General features: G+C 54.0%; 1 protein-coding gene across 5 annotated transcripts; it reads left to right on the forward strand.

The window, feature by feature from the left end:
* The first annotated feature begins 6351 nt into the window (after positions 1-6351).
* LZTS3 (leucine zipper tumor suppressor family member 3) lies at positions 6352-17379 on the forward strand. Of its 5 annotated transcripts, XM_023220601.2 has the most exons (6): positions 6365-6502; positions 12091-12315; positions 12857-13333; positions 13653-14246; positions 14385-14516; positions 14853-17379. In XM_023220601.2, exons 3-6 carry the CDS (start codon positions 12875-12877, stop codon positions 15549-15551), a joined length of 1884 nt encoding a protein of 627 aa, XP_023076369.1. In that variant the 5' UTR covers positions 6365-6502; positions 12091-12315; positions 12857-12874; the 3' UTR covers positions 15552-17379. The 5 variants fall into 5 exon arrangements, with proteins under 5 accessions (XP_023076365.1, XP_023076367.1, XP_023076369.1 ...); XM_023220597.2 differs by having other exon boundaries at positions 6352-6502; positions 12091-12253; positions 13653-14516; XM_023220599.2 differs by having other exon boundaries at positions 6352-6502; positions 12091-12253; positions 13653-14453.
* Positions 17380-18292: the final 913 nt, after the last annotated feature.

The following is an 18292-nucleotide window of genomic DNA, read 5'->3' on the forward strand; positions in this document are numbered from 1 at the left end:
ATCTATAATCCCAGCTACTTGGAAGGTTGAGGCAGGAAAATCGCTCGAACCCAGGAGGCTGAGGTTGCAGTGAGCCGAGATCATGCCACTGCATTCCAGTCTGGGTAACAGACTAAGACTCCATCTCAAAAAAAAAAAAAAAGGTAGAGGGACTCTCTGTTTTGGGGGCTGCTCAATAAATAAAAAATCACGGTAGAAAAATTAGCGCACGATAGGTTGATAGGTATACATATGATTATGCCACAGCTTTTTTCACTTACTGTGGTCATCTTTCGGCATCAACACATAGGCATTCATGTCCTTCTTTTAAATATTAATAGCTGTCTATTGTTACATTGCATTGGATGCCTTGTAATATATTTAATCTTCTATTAATAGATTGATGTATTTACAAGGTGTTTTTTTTTTACTTTTACAATCAGTACATTAGTTACTGTCTTCAGACGTATGACATATTATTAGTGATGTTATCTCTTCCCAAGAAATGAGATTGCTGGGTCCAAGGGTGTACACATTTCATATTTTTATATACTATCCAATTGTCCTGCCAAAAGGCTGTACCAATTTATACCCTCAAAAATGCTATGTGAGGCTAGGTGCAGTGGCTCACACCTGTAATCTCAGCACTTTGGGAGGCCAAGGCAGGTGGATCACTTGAGCTCAGGAGTTTGAGACCAGCCTGGAAAACACGGCAAAAACTTGTCGCTACAAAAAATACAAAAATTAGCTGGACATGCTGGTAAACGCCTATAGTCCCAGCTACTCGGGAGGCTGAGGCAGGAGAATCACTTGAACCCAGGAGGCGAAGGTTGCAGTGAGACAAGATGGTGCCAGTGCACTCCAGCCTGGCAACAAGAGTGAGACTCTGTCTCAAAAATAAATAAATAAACATTAAAAAAATAAAAAGAATTATTGACTTGACTTCTGGTAAAATCAAGAGGGCCTCAAATGGTCTAGCTGTAAGCTGCCCTCCTGCTGTGTTCTGTGGGTAAGGTCCCCTAGCCAATCCTTTCATCAAATGAACCAGGAGCAGTTCCTGCTTATCTCTTAGTAGTAGGCTTCAGTTCCCTGCCAGTCTGTAGAATTATTCAAACAAGCCAGTTACCTCCCATACAGGAACCAGGGAGCACCTCACTCTCTTGTCACTACAAAGCCTGCCCTCCACAAACCCTGGTTGTTCACTCCATTCCTGAGTGCACCTCCTGTGTGGCCCTGCATGGCTTGTGGTGCCCTTTCCCATTGAGTATGTAACTAATGAACTGCGGTAAATCTCAACTGTCCAGTGTCAGGTGTTGTGTTTGGTTACTGCCATCACATGAGAGTGGGATCCCCTCCCTCAGCTATGGGGCAAAGAGGACGTGATTAAAACAAACATTCAAAAGACTAATGATACCCCATGCTGGTGAGGCTGTAGGGAAACAGGAACTCACATAGCTTTTTTTTTTTTTTTTTTGAGATGGCAACTCACTCTGGAGCCCAGGCTGCAGTGTGCAGTGGCATGATGACTGACTGTTCACTGTCATTATGGGGCTTCACCATGACTGCCATCAACGGGGCTTCACCATGTTGGCCAGGCTGGTCTCAAACTCCTGACTTCAGGTGATCTGCCCACCTCAGCCTCCCAAAGTGCTGGGATTAAGTTGTGAGCCATTGTGCCTAGCCAATAATACATAATTCTTCATTTCAACTGTTCCTGGTTAATTGGGAGGGTTCTTTTTGGGTACTCATTTTTGACTGATTTTTTTGGGCATCTATTATGATAATTGTTTCTTTTTCTCATTTGACAGACTCATGGCTTATTAATTTCATATAGAATAATCTACAATTTTATTTTCTTGAATTATATGTAGGATTTCCCCCCCCAGAACTGATGAACTGATGAGTATGGTTTTCAGTTTTCCTTTCTTCCTATGCTATTATTAGGAATTGGTATAAGGGGAATTGTGGCTTCATAAAATCAAATAGACAGCATTCTATCTTTTCTGGGTTCTGATACAGATTAGTAGGGTGAAAATTATCTATTCAATGAGTTTGAGAGATTTCTTCTATTAAACTATCTGAGGCCAGAGCCTTTTTAAAATTTTATTTTATTTTTTTGACACAAGGTCTTGCTCTGTTGCCCAGACTAGAGTGCAGCAGCACGATCATGGCTCACTTGCAGCCTCAACGTCCCAGGCCCAAGCCATTATCCAACCTCAGCCTGCTGAGTAGCTGAGACCACAGGTGTGCACCACTGTGCCTTGCTAATTTTCTAATTTTTTTTTTTTTTTTTTGAGACAGGGTCTCACTCTCGCCTAGGCTGGAGTGCAACGGCACGATCTCAGCTCACTGCAACCTCCACCTTCTGGGTTCAAGCGATTCTCTTGCCTCAGCTTCCCGAGTAGCTAGCACTACAGGCATTCACCACCACACCTGGCTAATTTTCATATTTTTTGGTAAAGATGGGGCTTCACTAACGTTGGCCAGGCTGGTCTCAAACTCCTGACTTCAGGTGATCCACCCGCCTTGGCCTCCCAAAGTGCTGGGATTACAGGAGTAAGCCACCGTGCCCAGCCCAGTTTTTAAATTTTTTTTGTAGAAACAGGGTCTCCCTATGTTGTCCAAGCTGGTCTTGAACTCCTAGGCTCAAGCCATTCTCCTGTCTTGGCCTCCTAAGGTGTTGAGATTATAGGCGTAAGCAACCATGCCGGCCACCAGAACCTTTTTTGGACATATTTCTTGGATGATGTTTTTAACATCTTTTTTATTCTTGTAATTTTATTTCCCAGAAAATGATCCACTTTATCAAGGTTTTCAGGGCTGGGCACAGTGGCTCAGGCCTGTAATCCCAGCACTTTGGAAGGTGGAGGTGGGTGGATCACTTGAGGCCAGGAATTTGAGACCAGCCTGGCCAAAATGGCAAAACCCTGTCTGTACTAAAAGTACAAAAAATTGCCGGGAGCGGTGGCTCAAGCCTGTAATCCCAGCACTTTGGGAGGTCGAGACGGGCAGATCACGAGGTCAGGAGATCGAGACCATCCTGGCTAACACAGTGAAACCCCGTCTCTGCTAAAAAATACAAAAAACTAGCCGGGCGAGGTGGCGGGCGCCTGTAGTCCCAGCTACTCGGGAGGCTGAGGCAGGAGAATGGCATGAACCCGGGAGGCGGAGCTTGCAGTGAGCTGAGATCTGGCCACTGCACTCCAGCCTGGGCGACAGAGCGAGACTCCATCTCAAAAAACAAACAAACAAAAAAAAAAAAACCAAAAAATTAGCTGGGCGTAGTGGTGTACGCCTGTAATCCCAGCTACTGAGACTGAGGCACGAGAAGCACTTAAACCGGGAGGTGGAGGTTGCAGGGAGCCAAGATCATGCCACTGCACTCCAGCCTGGGTGACAAAGCAAGACTGTCTCAAAAAACAAACTTGTGTGATCATTAATCAGCAAGTGACAAATCATCTTAAGCAACAAAACAAAACAAGTATTGATTGGTTCGCTCAGCCGATGAACCCAGATACAAACAGTCTAATCTCAGCACTTTGGGAGGCCGAGGCGGGCAGATCTCAAGGTCAGGCGTTCGAGACCAGCCTGACCAACATGGTGAAACCCTCTACTAAAAATACTCTACTAAACCCTCTACTAAAAATACAAAAATTGGCTGGGCGCGGTGGCTCAAGCCTGTAATCCCAGCACTTTGGGAGGCCGAGGCGGGCGGATCACGAGGTCAGGAGATCGAGACCATCCTGGCTAACATGGTGAAACCCCGTCTCTACTAAAAAAATACAAAAAACTAGCCGGGCGAGGTGGCGGGCGCCTGTAGTCCCAGCTACTTGGGAGGCTGAGGCAGGAGAATGGCGTAAACCCGGGAGGCGGAGCTTGCAGTGAGCTGAGATCCGGCCACTGCACTCCAGCCTGGGCGACAGAGCGAGACTCCATCTCAAAAAAAAAAAAAAAAAAAATACAAAAATTAGCCGGGCATGGTGGTGGCACATGCCTGTAATCCCAGCTACTCAGGAGGCTGAGGAAGGAGAATCGCTTGAACCCCGGAGGTGAAGGTTGCAGTGGGCCGAAATTGCGCCCTTGCAATCCAGAGGGAGACTCCGTTTCAGAAAAAAAAAAGTCGTTCATAGTTGCTCTGAAAGAAAGGAAGGGGATTGCATTAGTTATTCATTGAACAGTTACACACTATGCTAGAGTTTGTGTAAATTTTAAGTGAGACTCCGTCTCAAAAAAAGAAGTTTTCATATGCATTGGACCAGAGTCAGATATAGATAGTATTCTCTTATTTTCCTGGTGTTCTTCTAAAGATGCAAAACCATATTACTCTATGAAATAGGAATGGAGACTATAAAGAGATTAAGTTGAGATCAAGACAGAGGTGGAATGGAAGTTGGCTGAAAGAAAATAAAATCAAACAAGCAGAATCAAATGTCTTATTGGAGAAAATAAACAATACTCTTGACTCTGAAGAAAATTAAATCCATAATGGTGAAGAAAAACTTGATATAGTCTCCTAGGATGCAGAGAAAACAGATTTATTTGACATTGGTGATCCAATGTGATAATTTTAGAGGAGAGGAAAGAAAAAACCCAAATTTTTTCACAGAATGGACAGGAAGAAAACTTTTCTAAGCTGCAAAGAAGACCTCTTTTGTTTCTGGAAAATTAATAGATAAGGCCCATATTGATTTATACTGGCAAAATGTTTGATTTCTGAGGGTAAAGAAAAACCCTTGCAAGCACCAAGCAAACTGCTGACCTTAAACAGACAAACCCAACTTTGCATTTTCAGTGCCAGAAGACAATGAAATAAAGAGTTTTGAGGGGGAAAGCTTGAGACTCAAGAATCCTATAAACAGGAAATTACTGTAAAGGCATTCTCACCTAGGGCAAAGGCTTAGGAAATACAACATTCCAGAGTCCCCCCTGAAATCGCCAGTCATGTGAGAGATGGGTCCAAATGAGGAACAGAAAAATCAGAATACAAAAAACCGGCAGTGACATTGAAACCAATTAAACAGAGTTGGCAAAAGCCAAAAACAAGGATTGAAAAAGAATGTGACTTAAAAAAAAAAGTGTAAACAAAAGCTAGGTCTGTTGTCCTGATTAATATAAAATATAAGTAGTGAGGGCGGCAGGTAGGAGGCAGAAAAGCACATTACATTTCTTATGACATAAAGGGGAATATAAAAACGAATTATTTGTCACTGACGACTAATTTGTGAAATGTAAACTATTTTCATTTGATAAATTTAAAGGCAGTCGCGAGAAGAATTAAAAACACTTTCTGCCTTGAAAATCACGATAGAAAATAAAAGCAAATGTGGGAAAATTCAGAAAACAGGAATAAATAAAAACTATAGAATACGAAGTCATAAGACCAAACACGACACCTATAAACAGCAGAGACGTAATGCGTTAAATCCCAGCCACAGTAGAGACTGCAGTTCTTAGGACAGACCCTGGTGCCTCCAGGCCTTTGCTAGTGCTAAACTCTCGGCCAGGCTTGCTTCCCCACCCTACTCAAGGCTGAGGCCTCAATTCAAGGCCGACTTCCTCCTCCCGGCAGTCCTCCCGGGCCGCCCTAGGCTGAGTGAGCACTCCCCACGGTGAACGCTGCCCGCGCGGACGAGGCCGGTGCTCTAGGTCCGGGACGAAGTCCGCACCTCACTCCCTCTCACCCTGGATTGCAGCGTGTGGTCTGGGGCCACGCGTTACGCCAGGCGCGGGACAGGGTGAAAGCGTTCAATCCTGCTGGGGTGTAATGTGCATTTTTTCCCCGTCGCACCTTCCAGACGGTGATCCAGTGTGAGCAGCAAGTTTAAAATCGTCTCCGTTTGATCACGAACGGAGTTTACTGCCCTTCGACGCCTCCCGCACGACAGCCCGTGGTCCTCGCGCCCGGGCGGGTCGTTTCTCGGCCGGGTGGATCCACCCGCGACGATTCGTCCCGACCCCACCTAGCGGACTTGCAAGGTCTAAAGACGTCCGCTGGGAGGCCGCGTCCCGAAGAGCTGGCGCGGGAGAGGAACCGGGCTCGGGGCTCGGAGTCGGGAGCCCCTTCACCCAAGCAAGAGGAGCTCCTCCCACTCTTCCTAGACGTGGGATTCAGGGAGGGCGCGGTTCCATTGGATTTGTTGCGGAGGAACGACTGGGCCTGAGCCCAAGCCCAAGGGCCTGGGGGTTAACGAGCGATGACCGGAGGGGATCGTGGCTGTCTTGCTGCGCCCTAGAGAGGGTGAGGCGGAGGCGTCCCACGCGCGGGCGGGGCGCAGCGACGAAGGGGTTAAGGCGCCTCGCCCCGCCCCAGCCCGGGCATTGGCTGTCCCGGGGGGCGTGGCCGGAGGGCGGGCTCGCGTTTGCCGCAGCCGCTGGTGGGCGGGGCTCGGGCGGGGAGCAGGAGGGGCGCGGAGCGGAGCCGGGCCCGCGCCGCGCGCCCCGCCGGGCGTGCTTTGGGCTGCGCCAGCGAGCCGGGCCGGTGGCGCCCGTGTCGGAGACCCCGCGCCGGACCCTGAGGCAGCGAGTAAGTGAGGCAGGCCCATCGTGGCATCCCTCCCGGCTCCGACCTGCCGCCGTGCCTGCTGCACTGCGCGGCATGTCAGACCTGACCCGGACTGGGTAGGGGGCGCGTCCCGCTGCTGGGGTCCCAATGGGGAGGGGAGCGGAGAGGAGACGGATGATGTCATGGATGCTTCGCCCGGCCTGGGAGGAGGTGGCGGCCAGAGGGGGTGCGGCTCGGATTATGTCACCTCTTCCCTCTGCGCCCCGCCCCCCGGGGCCACACGCGTTGGTGGGGAGCCTGGGGAGGTGCGGGCGGGATTTCCCCCATCGCAGAGACTCCTAGGTACTGTGGCCTCTGGCTGGGGTCTCTATCAGTTGGCTCTGCGGGCCATGGGCTGCTGGTGAATGGCGACCCTCCCCTACCCCCAGCAGAAGCTCGTGTGTGCGCGCGTGTGTGTGCTCGGGGTGGAGGGGGCGCTCTTGGCCCCCTCAGTCCTGAAACACCGGCTTCATCAGAGCCAGTAGCTAGGTGTTGGGCCCATTCCGCCGCCAGTGCTTAGGCCACCGAGGGAAGATGGATCTCCCCTTACTCATCCCAACCAAGAAGTTCTGGATATCTCTGCACCCCAAAAGCCCTGCAGTGCCGCCAGATCCCTTTCCTCCCTCCGTCCTGCTTCCTGTAAACCCCTTCTGCTCCCCCTGCCCGGATTCACTGCCTCTTTGCATTGCCCATAACTAGCATTCCCACAGGCATTTGCCCTGCATTTCTTTGGTGCAGGGCCCAGAGATCCCCAGGACTCTGCCATCTGTGCCCCTGGGAAACCTACAGGCCAGACCTGGGGAGGCCTCAGAGTGAAATCTCCCTGGAGTGACCTGAGCCAAGTGCTCCAAGACGCCCCCTCTGGGGAGTAGAGATCAGGGATGCTGTCCAGAGGCCAGCCTTTGGACTGGTCTAGAAGCATGTAGGATGGTCACAGAGAGCTGGCAAGAGCTTGTGTGTGAAGTAGAGAGGGGCTCAGGTCAGGGGAGATAGAGGAGGGGCATCAGGAGAGGCCTTGGGGACCCTGCTGCAAGCTCTACTCTGGTTCTGGGGACCAAGAGGAATACCAGGCGTTTCACCCATTATACATTTACTTCTTAAAATGCCTGCAAGGTAAGTGTGAGAACCCGAGGTGAAATTACCTGCATGAGGTTGCACCGCTAATCAGTCCAGCTGGGATTTACACTTGTAGCTAATGCTGCCAGAACTCTGTCTACTGCACTTGATCCTGCTCGTGGAAGGATTTGGACAGAGCAGGGGCAAGATCAGCTTTGCCCTTTAGAAGGAGTTCCCTGGCAGCTGCTGGGGGAGGGCGTGCAGGAGAAGAAAGTCCATTGAGGAGCCCTCAGCAGAGCTGCTGGATGGAGGGGCTGGCTAGAGATTTTTAGGAGATAGAATGGTCTGGGGTTGGGGCCTCTGAGACCCCAGGTGTTCCTAGCTTTGGGAGAGACACAGGTTGGGGGGGTGGGTTGGAAGTACCTATACATGTAACTCTTAGGTAGAGTCTGTTTGGCACCTTCATGACGCTAATACTGTGTATAATGCCCCAGACACTGAGGGCTGAGGTGACAGAGATCGAGGCAGTCGGGCAACAGGCTGTCATCCCAGGGTGGTGCACTGATGCCAGGAGGCTGCCTTTGCAGACCATGCTCAGTTACCTGGGCCAGTTCAGGACCTTTCCTCTTGGTTCAGTTCCTGCTTATCAGGGAAACATCCCCTTCCTTGTCCTGCCAGTGCCCTACTGGGATTTTGTGGAAAGAAGCTGCAGCAGCCAAAGCTTGGGAGAGACAAGGGGCAGGGCATGTTTGCAAGGGGTTAACCATGACAGGTTAAAATTACGACAAGAAGCTCTTTAGAGAGTGAGGCTCCAGAGAGATCTTCTGTGGGTTGATAGTCAAGCATTCCCCAGGTAGAGCACAGAGAAAGGAGGCTCAGGACAATGGTCCTGGGACCTTGTTTCCATCCAGGACTCAAGGCATCCGAGACTTGCTGGGGACTACATACACTCTAGAGAAACAGTAGGGCACAGTGGCATATGACCAGCCCCAACCTATGCTTAGGTTATCCTTTCCCGGATCTCAGGGAAGGTAGTACTACATGTTTGTATTGCCCCTTATAGTTTACAAAGCACCTTCCCAAACATTATACCCTGTCACTCAAGATCAACATGATCACTGTTGAGGTTTATTCCTGCCCAGATCCAGGTCTCTGGTGCAGCCACCTTGCTTTCCCCTTGCCTAGATCTTTCATCCCACTATTGGCGCCTTCCCTCAGCATATTAACACTCAGGTTTCTACCATGGTTAATTTTAAAATTAAAAAAGCCCGTGAATCTCAAACCTCCTGAAATGACTGCCTTCTCTTTTTTTTTTTTTTTTTTTTTTTTTTTTTTGAGATGGAGTCTCGCTCTGTCGCCCAGGCTGGAGTGCAGTGGCGCGATCTCAGCTCACTGCAAGCTCCGCCTCCCGAGTTCACGTCATTCTCCTGCCTCAGCCTCCCGAGTAGCCGGGACTACAGGCGCCCGCCACGGCGTCTGGCTAATTTTTTTTGTATTTTTAGTAGAGACGGGGTTTCACTGTGTTCGCCAGGATGGTCTTGATATCCTGACCTCGTGATCCGCCCGCCTCGGCCTCCCAAAGTGCTGGGATTACAGGAGTGAGCCACCACGCCCGGCCTGACTGCCTTCTCTTTTAGCAGGAACTCTGCCATATCTTTCTCTGCACTCCTCTAACCTTGTAGACTGCCTTTGTTTTGTACCACGCTTTTGTTCTGTTTTGTTTGTTTGAGAGGGAGTCTTGCTCTGTCACCTATGCTGGAGTGCAGTGGCGAGATCTTGGCTCACTGCAACCACCAAATCCTGGGTTCAAGTGATTCTCCCACCTCAGCCTCCTGAGTAGCTGAGATTACAGGCATGCGCCACCACACCCAGCTAATTTTTTTGTATTCTTAGTAGAGACAGGGTTTTGCCCTGTTGGTCAGGCTGGTCTCAAACTCCTGACCTTAGGGGATCACCTGTCTTGGGCCTCCCTAAGTGCTAGGATTACAAGCGTGAGCCACCGCCCCAGCCTATTTTTTTTTTTTTTGACATAGTCTCGCTTTGTCTCCCAGGCTGGAGTGCAGTGGCATGATCTCGGCTCACTGCAACTTCTGCCTCCCGGGTTCCAGTGATTCTCGCACCTCAACCTCCTGAGTAGCCAGGATTGCAGGCGTGCACCACCATGCCCAGCTAAATTTTTGTATTTTTAGTAGAGATGGGGTTTCACCATGTTGGCCAGGCTGGTCTCGAACTCCTGACCTCAAGTGATTTGCCCGCCTTGGCCTCCCAAAGTGCTGAGATTACAAGCGTGAGCCACTGCATCCGGCACTTGTACCACTTTTCTGAAACCATCTGACATAGACATTGGTGATGTCTTCAGACCAGCTCCTAAATCTGCAGCACACTCTCCAACCCCAATGTTACCTGGCCCTGTTATTTTTGACACTGGAAACTGTCCCCATATTCTTGAATCCCCTCAATCTTGGCCTTCAGGGCCCACCTTCTCCTGGCCTTCTTCCTGCTCCCAGAGTGCCTCCCAGACTTCTGGGGCTTTGCTCCCTGGCCCAGTGCTGGCCCCCACCACCCTTGAAAACTGATGATGTCAATTTCTCTCCATCTAGTGCTTTTTTTTTTTTTTTTTTTTTTTTTAAGACAAAGTCTCGCTCTGTCACGCAGGCAGGAGTGCAGTGGTGCAATCACAGCTCACTGCAACCTCTGCCTCCTGGGTTCGAGGGATTCTCGTGCCTCAGCCTCCCAAGTAACTAGGATTACAGGAATGCACACCACGCCCAGCTAATTTTTCTATTTTTAGTAGAGATGGGGATCCACCAAGTTGGCCAGGCTGGTCTTGAACTTGGCCTCAAGTAATCTGCCCACCTTGGCTTCCCAAAGTGCTGGGATTACAGGCATGAGCCACCTTGCCTGGCCTGCATTTACTGCTTGAGAGGTATCTTTCCCTGGTGTTTCCCAAAGCAACTATTTTCCCCAAGTAATCTCGCCCTATCATGTTAAGAGTGTCGCACCCACCCTGGTGCCCAGTCCAGAATTCTCCCTTGTCCCCACCGCCTGACCTCATCTGTATGAAATTTTGCCAGTTCTTTCCCAAACCCTGCCCAGGCCTTCCTACTGGTTCCAAGCCTCAGGCCTTTCAGCCTTCATCCTCTCAGTCCTCTGCTGCTCCCCACATTGCACCCAGATATGGCAAGGGAAGGGGGCCATGCTTAAGGTAGGAGGGGGTTGCGGGGCTGAGGCATAGCAGGCTGGAATATGCTGGGGAGTAGAGGCAGAGCAGGGACTAGAGTGAGGCCAGAGAGGGACCCAAGGCACAAAGGGAAGGAGGCTATCACTCAGGGTTATGCACTTGCTGATTGCACCCTTCATTTGGCTCTCTGTCTTCATCCTAGTCCTGGCCCTTGCTTATGGGGACAGACAGGTCCAAAGGAGTAGGGTGTCAAAGTGCTCTTCTCCACACCTGTGGGGACAGATGCTGAGTATGGAATTCTACAAAGACAGTGGACAGGCTTGGTAGTGAACTTTTCAACAACCTAGAGCTCTCATTCCTGGTGTGGGGGCCAGAAGACTCCTGAAGGACAACAGTTTTGTCAGGTTCCCTTTGTCTGGGCCAAGGACACTGGGCATCTGGGTAGAAGATGGTCTGTGGGGCCATAGGGTGCCACGTGGACCCCTTAACTTGATAGGGAAGGAGGGCTCCCTGCCTGGTTTATGCAGGCTGTAGTGGGAAAAGGCCTGAAGGGCACCCCCTTCCATTTCCCACACACTTATTTGAGGGTCTAACCGGAGGCAGACACTGCCTGGTGCTCCTGCCCGGCTACATTATGCAGCTCTCTGGGGCAGGTGTTCCCAGGTGCTAACTTGAGACAAAGGAATGAGGAAGCAGGGCCTCCCTGAGCACAGGTAACCCGAGGCCTGGCTCCCCCTGTGCCTGTGGGCTGGCTTTGGGGGCGGGGGACGCGCACCCACAGAAGGGCTCAGAGGGCTTCACGGTAAGCTGAACAGGGTCAAGGTCCACAGGGAGCGGGAGAGGGGAGTAATCCAGGAAGTCTTCCTGGTGGCAGTGAATTCTTAGCGGGGTTCGGCAAGCGCAGGATCCTTGGGGGCGCTGCAGGGTGCGCGGCCCCTCCCCTCCTCCCGTCCACCTGTGGGAAACGCAGGCCCGGAGGGAGGCTCCGTCAGCGCCAGCAGCTGGCGCCACTGCGTCCCCTGCCCCGGCCTCAGCCAGCCCTGGGACCTCTGCAGAGGACTGATCCTGGGGAGGGGGCCCTGTCTTCCCAGGGACCCGGTACGGCCGAGCTGGGAAGACCTTGGGGCCGGCAGGCCTGCCACCTACTGCAGCCGCGGCCCCCGTCCGTCCGCGGGGGACAGGGCGTGCCCTTGGCGGCGCCCACCCGCGACCCAGATGCATGCCGCCTACCCACTCTCCCCAAGACTCCCGTTTCCTCAGGCGCTTGCCGCCTCGGGGCGCCTGGCACGCGGCAGCCCCGCAAGGTAGGTCCTTCATTCCTCCCATTTCGCAGAGGAGAAAACTGCAGTCCGGAATGGCTCAGTCGGCCCCTCCAAAGCCGCGCAGCTGGTTCGGGCCGAGCCCCGACTGCGAGAGTGAGGCACATGGCCCCTGCAGACCGGGCCTCGGAGGGTCCCAGGCTTGAGGACCCGTCAGCCCCTCAACCCTTTGGAAAGGCAAGGAGAGAAGCCTGCGCTGGTAGTGAGCTTCCACTTCTGCCCTGACTGCAACACCTTAGGTTAGGGGGCTGGGAAGGACCCCCACCCTCAATTTTTGGATAGGAGTGTATTTCTCTCCCTCCCCTAACTTCTGAGGTTGGTTCCCTGTTGGATTCAGGTACTGCTTTCCCCTTCCAACCCCATTTCCCCAGCCCGTGAGGTTCGGATATTAGGGTCCCAGACCCAGGATAAAGAACCCCAAACTTCTGGGGTTGCAGCAAAAAGTTGAGAGGGTCACTGAGCCTGGGAAGCTCATGGCGGAGGTGGGGCTAATGCAGAATTTTAGGAATGGAATGCTGAGCTGAGCTGAGCAATGCTGGGGGCTAGGTGCATGGAGCCCTGGGGGTTGGGCTTTATCAGGTGGGCAACAGGCAACCCCCATTCTCAAGTTCTCTCTTTTATCCCAGCCCTATTCCTTCACCTTGGATGCCTGAGGACTTTTTGTACCCATTGTAGGGAAGGGGACACTGAGGGGCAGAGTGGTGCTGGGTTGACTTGGCTGGGGTGGTGGGAGCAGGAGTAGGGTCTTACCTATTTCTGCCTTCCTACCTGTGCCCACAGTGCCCCCCTGGCTTAGTCATGGCGAAGCTGGAGACACTGCCTGTGCGTGCTGACCCAGGGCGGGATCCTCTCCTGGCCTTTGCCCCACGGCCCTCCGAGCTTGGACCCCCAGATCCCCGCCTGGCCATGGGTAGCGTGGGCAGTGGGGTGGCCCATGCCCAGGAATTTGCCATGAAGAACGTGGGTACCCGCACAGGGGGTGGGGGCAGCCAGGGCAGTTTCCCTGGTACTCGAGGCAGTGGCAGCGGGGCCAGCAGGGAGAGGCCAGGCCGCTACCCCTCAGAGGACAAGGGTCTCGCCAACTCCCTCTACCTCAATGGTGATCTGCGGGGCAGTGACCACACCGATGTCTGTGGCAACGTGGTTGGCAGTAGCGGTGGCAGCAGCAGCAGTGGTGGCAGTGACAAAGCGCCACCACAGTATCGTGAGCCCAGCCACCCACCCAAGCTCCTGGCCACCTCTGGCAAGCTAGACCAGGTCAGCCTTTTTCTGGGGGTGGGAGGCAACCCAGAGAGGAAGGCAAAGTGGGCCTTCTTGGAGGTTGGGTTTTGGGGGCAGGATGGAGGCTGGGCTGGGGAGTCACGGACTGGGGACCTGGGGCCAAGTCTAGCGGGTGGATCAAGGACAGAGATCTGGCGCTGGGGAGCCATAAGGTAGAACCCCAGATGGGGGACCTCAGGATGGAGATCCAGTAGGGGTGGGAGGTGGGGCTGGACAAGTCTCGGCCAGAGGGAAGAGCCTGGGCCAAGCCCAAGGCCTCATCCTGATGCCCAGTCCCTCCCTGCCTTTCCTACAGTGCTCAGAACCACTAGTTCGGCCATCGGCCTTCAAGCCTGTCGTACCCAAGAATTTCCACTCCATGCAGAATTTGTGCCCCCCGCAGACCAATGGGACTCCTGAGGGACGACAGGGCCCTGGTGGCCTCAAAGGCGGACTGGACAAGTCCCGGACCATGACTCCAGCGGGCGGGAGTGGGAGTGGCCTCTCAGACTCAGGCCGGAACTCCCTCACGAGCCTGCCCACCTACAGCTCCAGCTACAGCCAGCACCTGGCGCCCCTCAGTGCCTCCACCAGCCACATTAACCGCATTGGCACTGCCAGCTATGGTAGTGGTAGTGGTGGCAGCAGCGGTGGGGGGTCGGGCTACCAGGACCTGGGGACCTCCGATAGTGGACGGGCCTCCAGCAAGAGTGGGTCATCGTCATCCATGGGGCGGCCAGGCCACCTGGGCTCTGGGGAGGGTGGAGGTGGAGGCCTGCCTTTCGCGGCCTGCTCACCGCCCTCGCCCAGTGCACTCATCCAGGAGCTGGAGGAGCGCCTGTGGGAGAAGGAGCAGGAGGTGGCAGCTCTGCGGCGCAGCCTGGAGCAGAGCGAGGCGGCCGTGGCCCAGGTACTGGAGGAGCGTCAGAAGGCGTGGGAGCGGGAGCTGGCTGAGCTGCGGCAGGGCTGCAGTGGGAAGCTACAGCAGGTGGCCCGCCGTGCCCAGCGTGCCCAGCAGGGCCTACAGCTGCAGGTGCTGCGTCTGCAGCAGGACAAGAAGCAGCTGCAGGAGGAGGCAGCCCGGCTGATGCGGCAGCGGGAAGAGCTGGAGGACAAGGTGGCCGCCTGCCAGAAGGAGCAGGCCGACTTCCTGCCCCGGATGGAGGAAACTAAGTGGGAGGTGCGGGCTGGAGATCTAGGCCTCCCCCTCTGCCTCCCTTCTGTCCCTCTGGGAAACCCCAGAGCAGTTGCCCCTCACTATCATAATGGGGTGGGGGGTGGTGAAAGGAGCAGGGGGGACAAAATCAACTGGCAGTGCCTGTGAGGACCGGAGGCCATCCCCTGGGTGAGACACGTCCATCTTGAGTCCAGGCAGGTAACCGGGTGCGTCGGCTGATGAGGAGCTGAGCCAGCAGCCCCGGGGAGCTTGGTGCCCCGGCTCCAGATCTGGTAGCTGGGTTGGGGTGAGCAGAGCTCCTTCTTTACCTGGCTTCTCCTCTCACCTGTTCCTGCCCAGGTGTGCCAGAAGGCTGGTGAGATCTCCCTCCTGAAGCAGCAGCTGAAGGACTCGCAGGCGGATGTGTCGCAGAAGTTGAGTGAGATCGTGGGATTGCGCTCACAGCTGCGGGAAGGCCGGGCCTCGCTTCGGGAGAAGGAGGAGCAGCTGCTCAGCCTGCGGGACTCCTTCAGCAGCAAGCAGGCCAGCCTGGAGCTGGGCGAGGGCGAGCTGCCTGCTGCCTGCCTCAAGCCAGCGCTGACCCCCGTGGACCCGGCCGAGCCACAGGATGCTTTGGCCACCTGCGAGAGCGACGAGGCTAAGATGCGCCGTCAGGCCGGGGTGGCTGCTGCCGCCTCCTTGGTTTCCGTGGACGGGGAGGCGGAGGCTGGTGGGGAGAGCGGGACGCGGGCCTTGCGGCGGGAGGTGGGGCGGCTGCAGGCCGAGCTGGCGGCTGAGCGGCGGGCCCGGGAGCGCCAGGGTGCCAGCTTCGCCGAGGAGCGCCGCGTGTGGCTGGAGGAGAAGGAGAAGGTGATTGAGTACCAGAAGCAGCTGCAGCTGAGCTACGTGGAGATGTACCAGCGCAACCAGCAGCTGGAGCGCCGACTGCGAGAGCGTGGGGCTGCAGGGGGTGCAAGCACGCCCACTCCCCAGCATGGGGAGGAGAAGAAGGCCTGGACCCCCTCCCGCCTGGAGCGCATTGAGTCCACAGAAATCTGATCGACCTGGGCACTCGGCCTTTTGACAAATGTCCTGTCAAAAGGCCCGAGTCCCCAGTGTCCCCTACCCTCCATCTCTCTTCCCCATAGACCCCGTATCCCCAGACCAAAGAGGTTCTCTAAGCAGCTGTGACCAGGTTCCTCCCTCCCCACCTGCCCTTCCAGCTCCAGCACTGCCCCGTGGCAGCCCACTTGGACCCTCCTAAAAGGAGGGAATAGGGGGAGGGCAGGATGAGCAGGGGCAATCCTAGGTGGTGGGGGAGTCATGCTCCCTTTCTTGGCACCCCCTTGTTGGAGATGGAGGCAGCAGGCCTGCAGTGCCATAAGGTGCCCCAGTCCTTCTGGGGGTCAGGGCTGCTACTGTTGGCCACTCTGTGTCCAGTGATGCTCTCTGTGCTCACCTCCTAGGCCATGGAACCTGAGGGGGCCTGCACCGGGTTTGCTGAGACTGACAGACCCTGGGCTCCAGACCTCTCTCCCTCCTACAGTGCTCTCCCTCCCTGGGCAGATTGGCAGGACAAGTGGGAGCAGATGGCCTGCCTTTGGTTGAGAGGGCTACCTGCCCAGCCCCTCCCCCCAAGATCTCTTGGGCTCAGGCCTCAGAGCCTGGCCTGGTCATGAGTGTGTGTCCCTGTGTGTGTGTTGTGGGAGGGGAGGACTGGGGCTGGAAGTCCGGCACCCAGGGAAGATCTGTCCTCCTGTTCTTGGAAAGGGTTGCCTGATGGCTTCTCAGCTCTACCCTCGCCCTTCTGGCCAGGATCCCGCAGGGCAACAGCCCTATCTGCTTGGCTGACCCCACACCCAGGGCCACTGTCCGGCTCTAATACAGCTATTAAGTACTACCTGCCTCGCAGGCACTCTCCTCACCCAGTTTCTGAGGTCAGATGAGTGTCTGCGATGTCTTCCCGCACTCTATTCCCCCAGCCTCTTTCTGCTTTCATGCTCAGCACATCATCTTCCTAGGCAGCCTCTTCCCCAAAGTCTCACCTTTTCTTCCAGTAGAAAATTCTGCTTGACTTTTGGTGCACTGCCCACTTCCCAGCTCCACTGGCCCAAGTCTGAGCCGGAGGCCCTTGTTTTGGGGGCGGGGGGAGAGTTGGATGTGATTGCCCTCGAAGAACAAGGCTGACCTGAGAGGTTCCTGGTGCCCTAAGGTGGCTCAGCATCTACCCAGGGTAGGCCTGGCATGAGGGATTAGGTCAGCCGACGTCAGCTACTTCTCTTGGGGCCCTCTCAGAGTCCATCTCCCCAAGACAGGAAGAGAAAAGCAAATTTCTAATTCACCAGCAATAAAATTGGAGGAGGCTTGGCCCTCAGCCCTTGTATTTCTCTCTTTTTCACTCTCTCTTCCTCCCACCCCCAAGACTGAGTTTTGGGGGGCAAGGTGGAGAGAGCTGGCAACTACTGTGAGCAAGTCCCCTAGCCCCTGACCAGCCTCCTCCCATGACTGGTGACTGTTTAATGAGCTGTGCATCCCCCACAAAAACATGAGTGCCCCTCTGTGTGGCCTCTGACCCTTTGCACAGCCCTTCTGGGTGGTCCTCACCAGGTGTCTGAGCTGGGTGGGAGGCCATCCTGGCAACCACTGCCCATTCCATTCACCCCTCACTGCACCTGCCCTAGAACCTGGGCCTAGGCCACAGGGGCAGGGAGAAGAGAAGGCATTAGTAAGAAAAAAATAGAAAAAAATATGAACAGACTCAGCTTTGGGACGTCCAACCACAAAAGAAATTATATATATAAATATATATAAATATATATCTCTACCATATGTGATGGAAAGACTTTTTGTTTTCCTTTCCCAAAGAAATAAAATGGAAAAAGCCTCTCGAGTGGTATTCTTTGGCCTGTTTGTGTCTTTGCAGGTGTGGGAGGTGAGGCCCGGGTGGGGGATGGAGGCAAAGCTGGAGTAAACAGATTTCCCAGAGGAGGCATGAGACTGGAGGTGCTCACTGGGCTGTGCTAGGAGGTTGGCCCAAAGCCCAAGCTCTGCCACGTTGCCTGGGAAGAGTTGTGGTGCCACGTATCTGCCCAGTGGGGCTTTCTCTTCAGCTCACACTGTTGTCAAAGGGGTTTCAAGCTCGTTCCAGCTCAGAATCTGGACACTAAGCTGCTAGCCAGAAAGCAGATGCTGCAGGACAGCTAGATGCAGCTTGCGGTCGTCTAAGCCACCATACAGCAACTGGTGGATGTTTGCGAGCTGAATGGACAGAAGTGAAGACTGGGAATAGGTTTGCAATTAATGGTGAAGCCCCAAAGGCAAAAGGGACCCAAGCGTGCTGCATAGCAGAGAGCTTCCCTTTACAATTCCTCTTGTCATCCTCTCAAAGCACCACAATCAAGAATGCATTCTGTTATAAGTAACACAAAGGACCTCAAAGAGTGGTTTATTTTTCCCCAACCTGACAAGAAATCTGGAGGTGGGTGTCATGGTTGTTGGATCATCGGGGACCTAGATTTTCATCCTCCCACTGTCCCATCCTTAGCATGTTATTCCCTGCTTACCACAAAGTGGCTGCCACAGCTCCATGAAGGCATTGAGGCACTTTATTATGAAAGTAAAAGCTTTCCCAGAGCCCTCCCAGGACCCTTCCCTTTAAGTCCTGTTGGCCAGAACTGAGTCATATGCTCCTCCCACTTCAAGGGAGAATGGGAAATTGAGCATTACAAAGAGAAACAGGATTGTCATGGCTGCCTGGGAACAAACATGGTTCATTCCTTGGGGGTAGGCGCTGTGCTTTC

This window comes from Piliocolobus tephrosceles, chromosome 20 (genome assembly GCF_002776525.5).
Source record: "Piliocolobus tephrosceles isolate RC106 chromosome 20, ASM277652v3, whole genome shotgun sequence".
NCBI classification, from domain to species: Eukaryota; Metazoa; Chordata; class Mammalia; order Primates; family Cercopithecidae; genus Piliocolobus; species Piliocolobus tephrosceles.

What these genes read in the sequence shown, in the direction of transcription:
- LZTS3 (XM_023220597.2), top strand. Translation starts at nt 12,182, where the DNA reads ATGGCCCCTGCAGACCGGGCCTCGGAGGGTCCCAGGCTTGAGGACCCG. An exon ending in CCTCTGGCAAGCTAGACCAG is followed by an intron (nt 13,334 to 13,652) that starts GTCAGCCTTTTT and finishes CCTTTCCTACAG; the next exon opens with TGCTCAGAACCACTAGTTCG. An exon ending in TGGAGGAAACTAAGTGGGAG is followed by an intron (nt 14,517 to 14,852) that starts GTGCGGGCTGGA and finishes GTTCCTGCCCAG; the next exon opens with GTGTGCCAGAAGGCTGGTGA.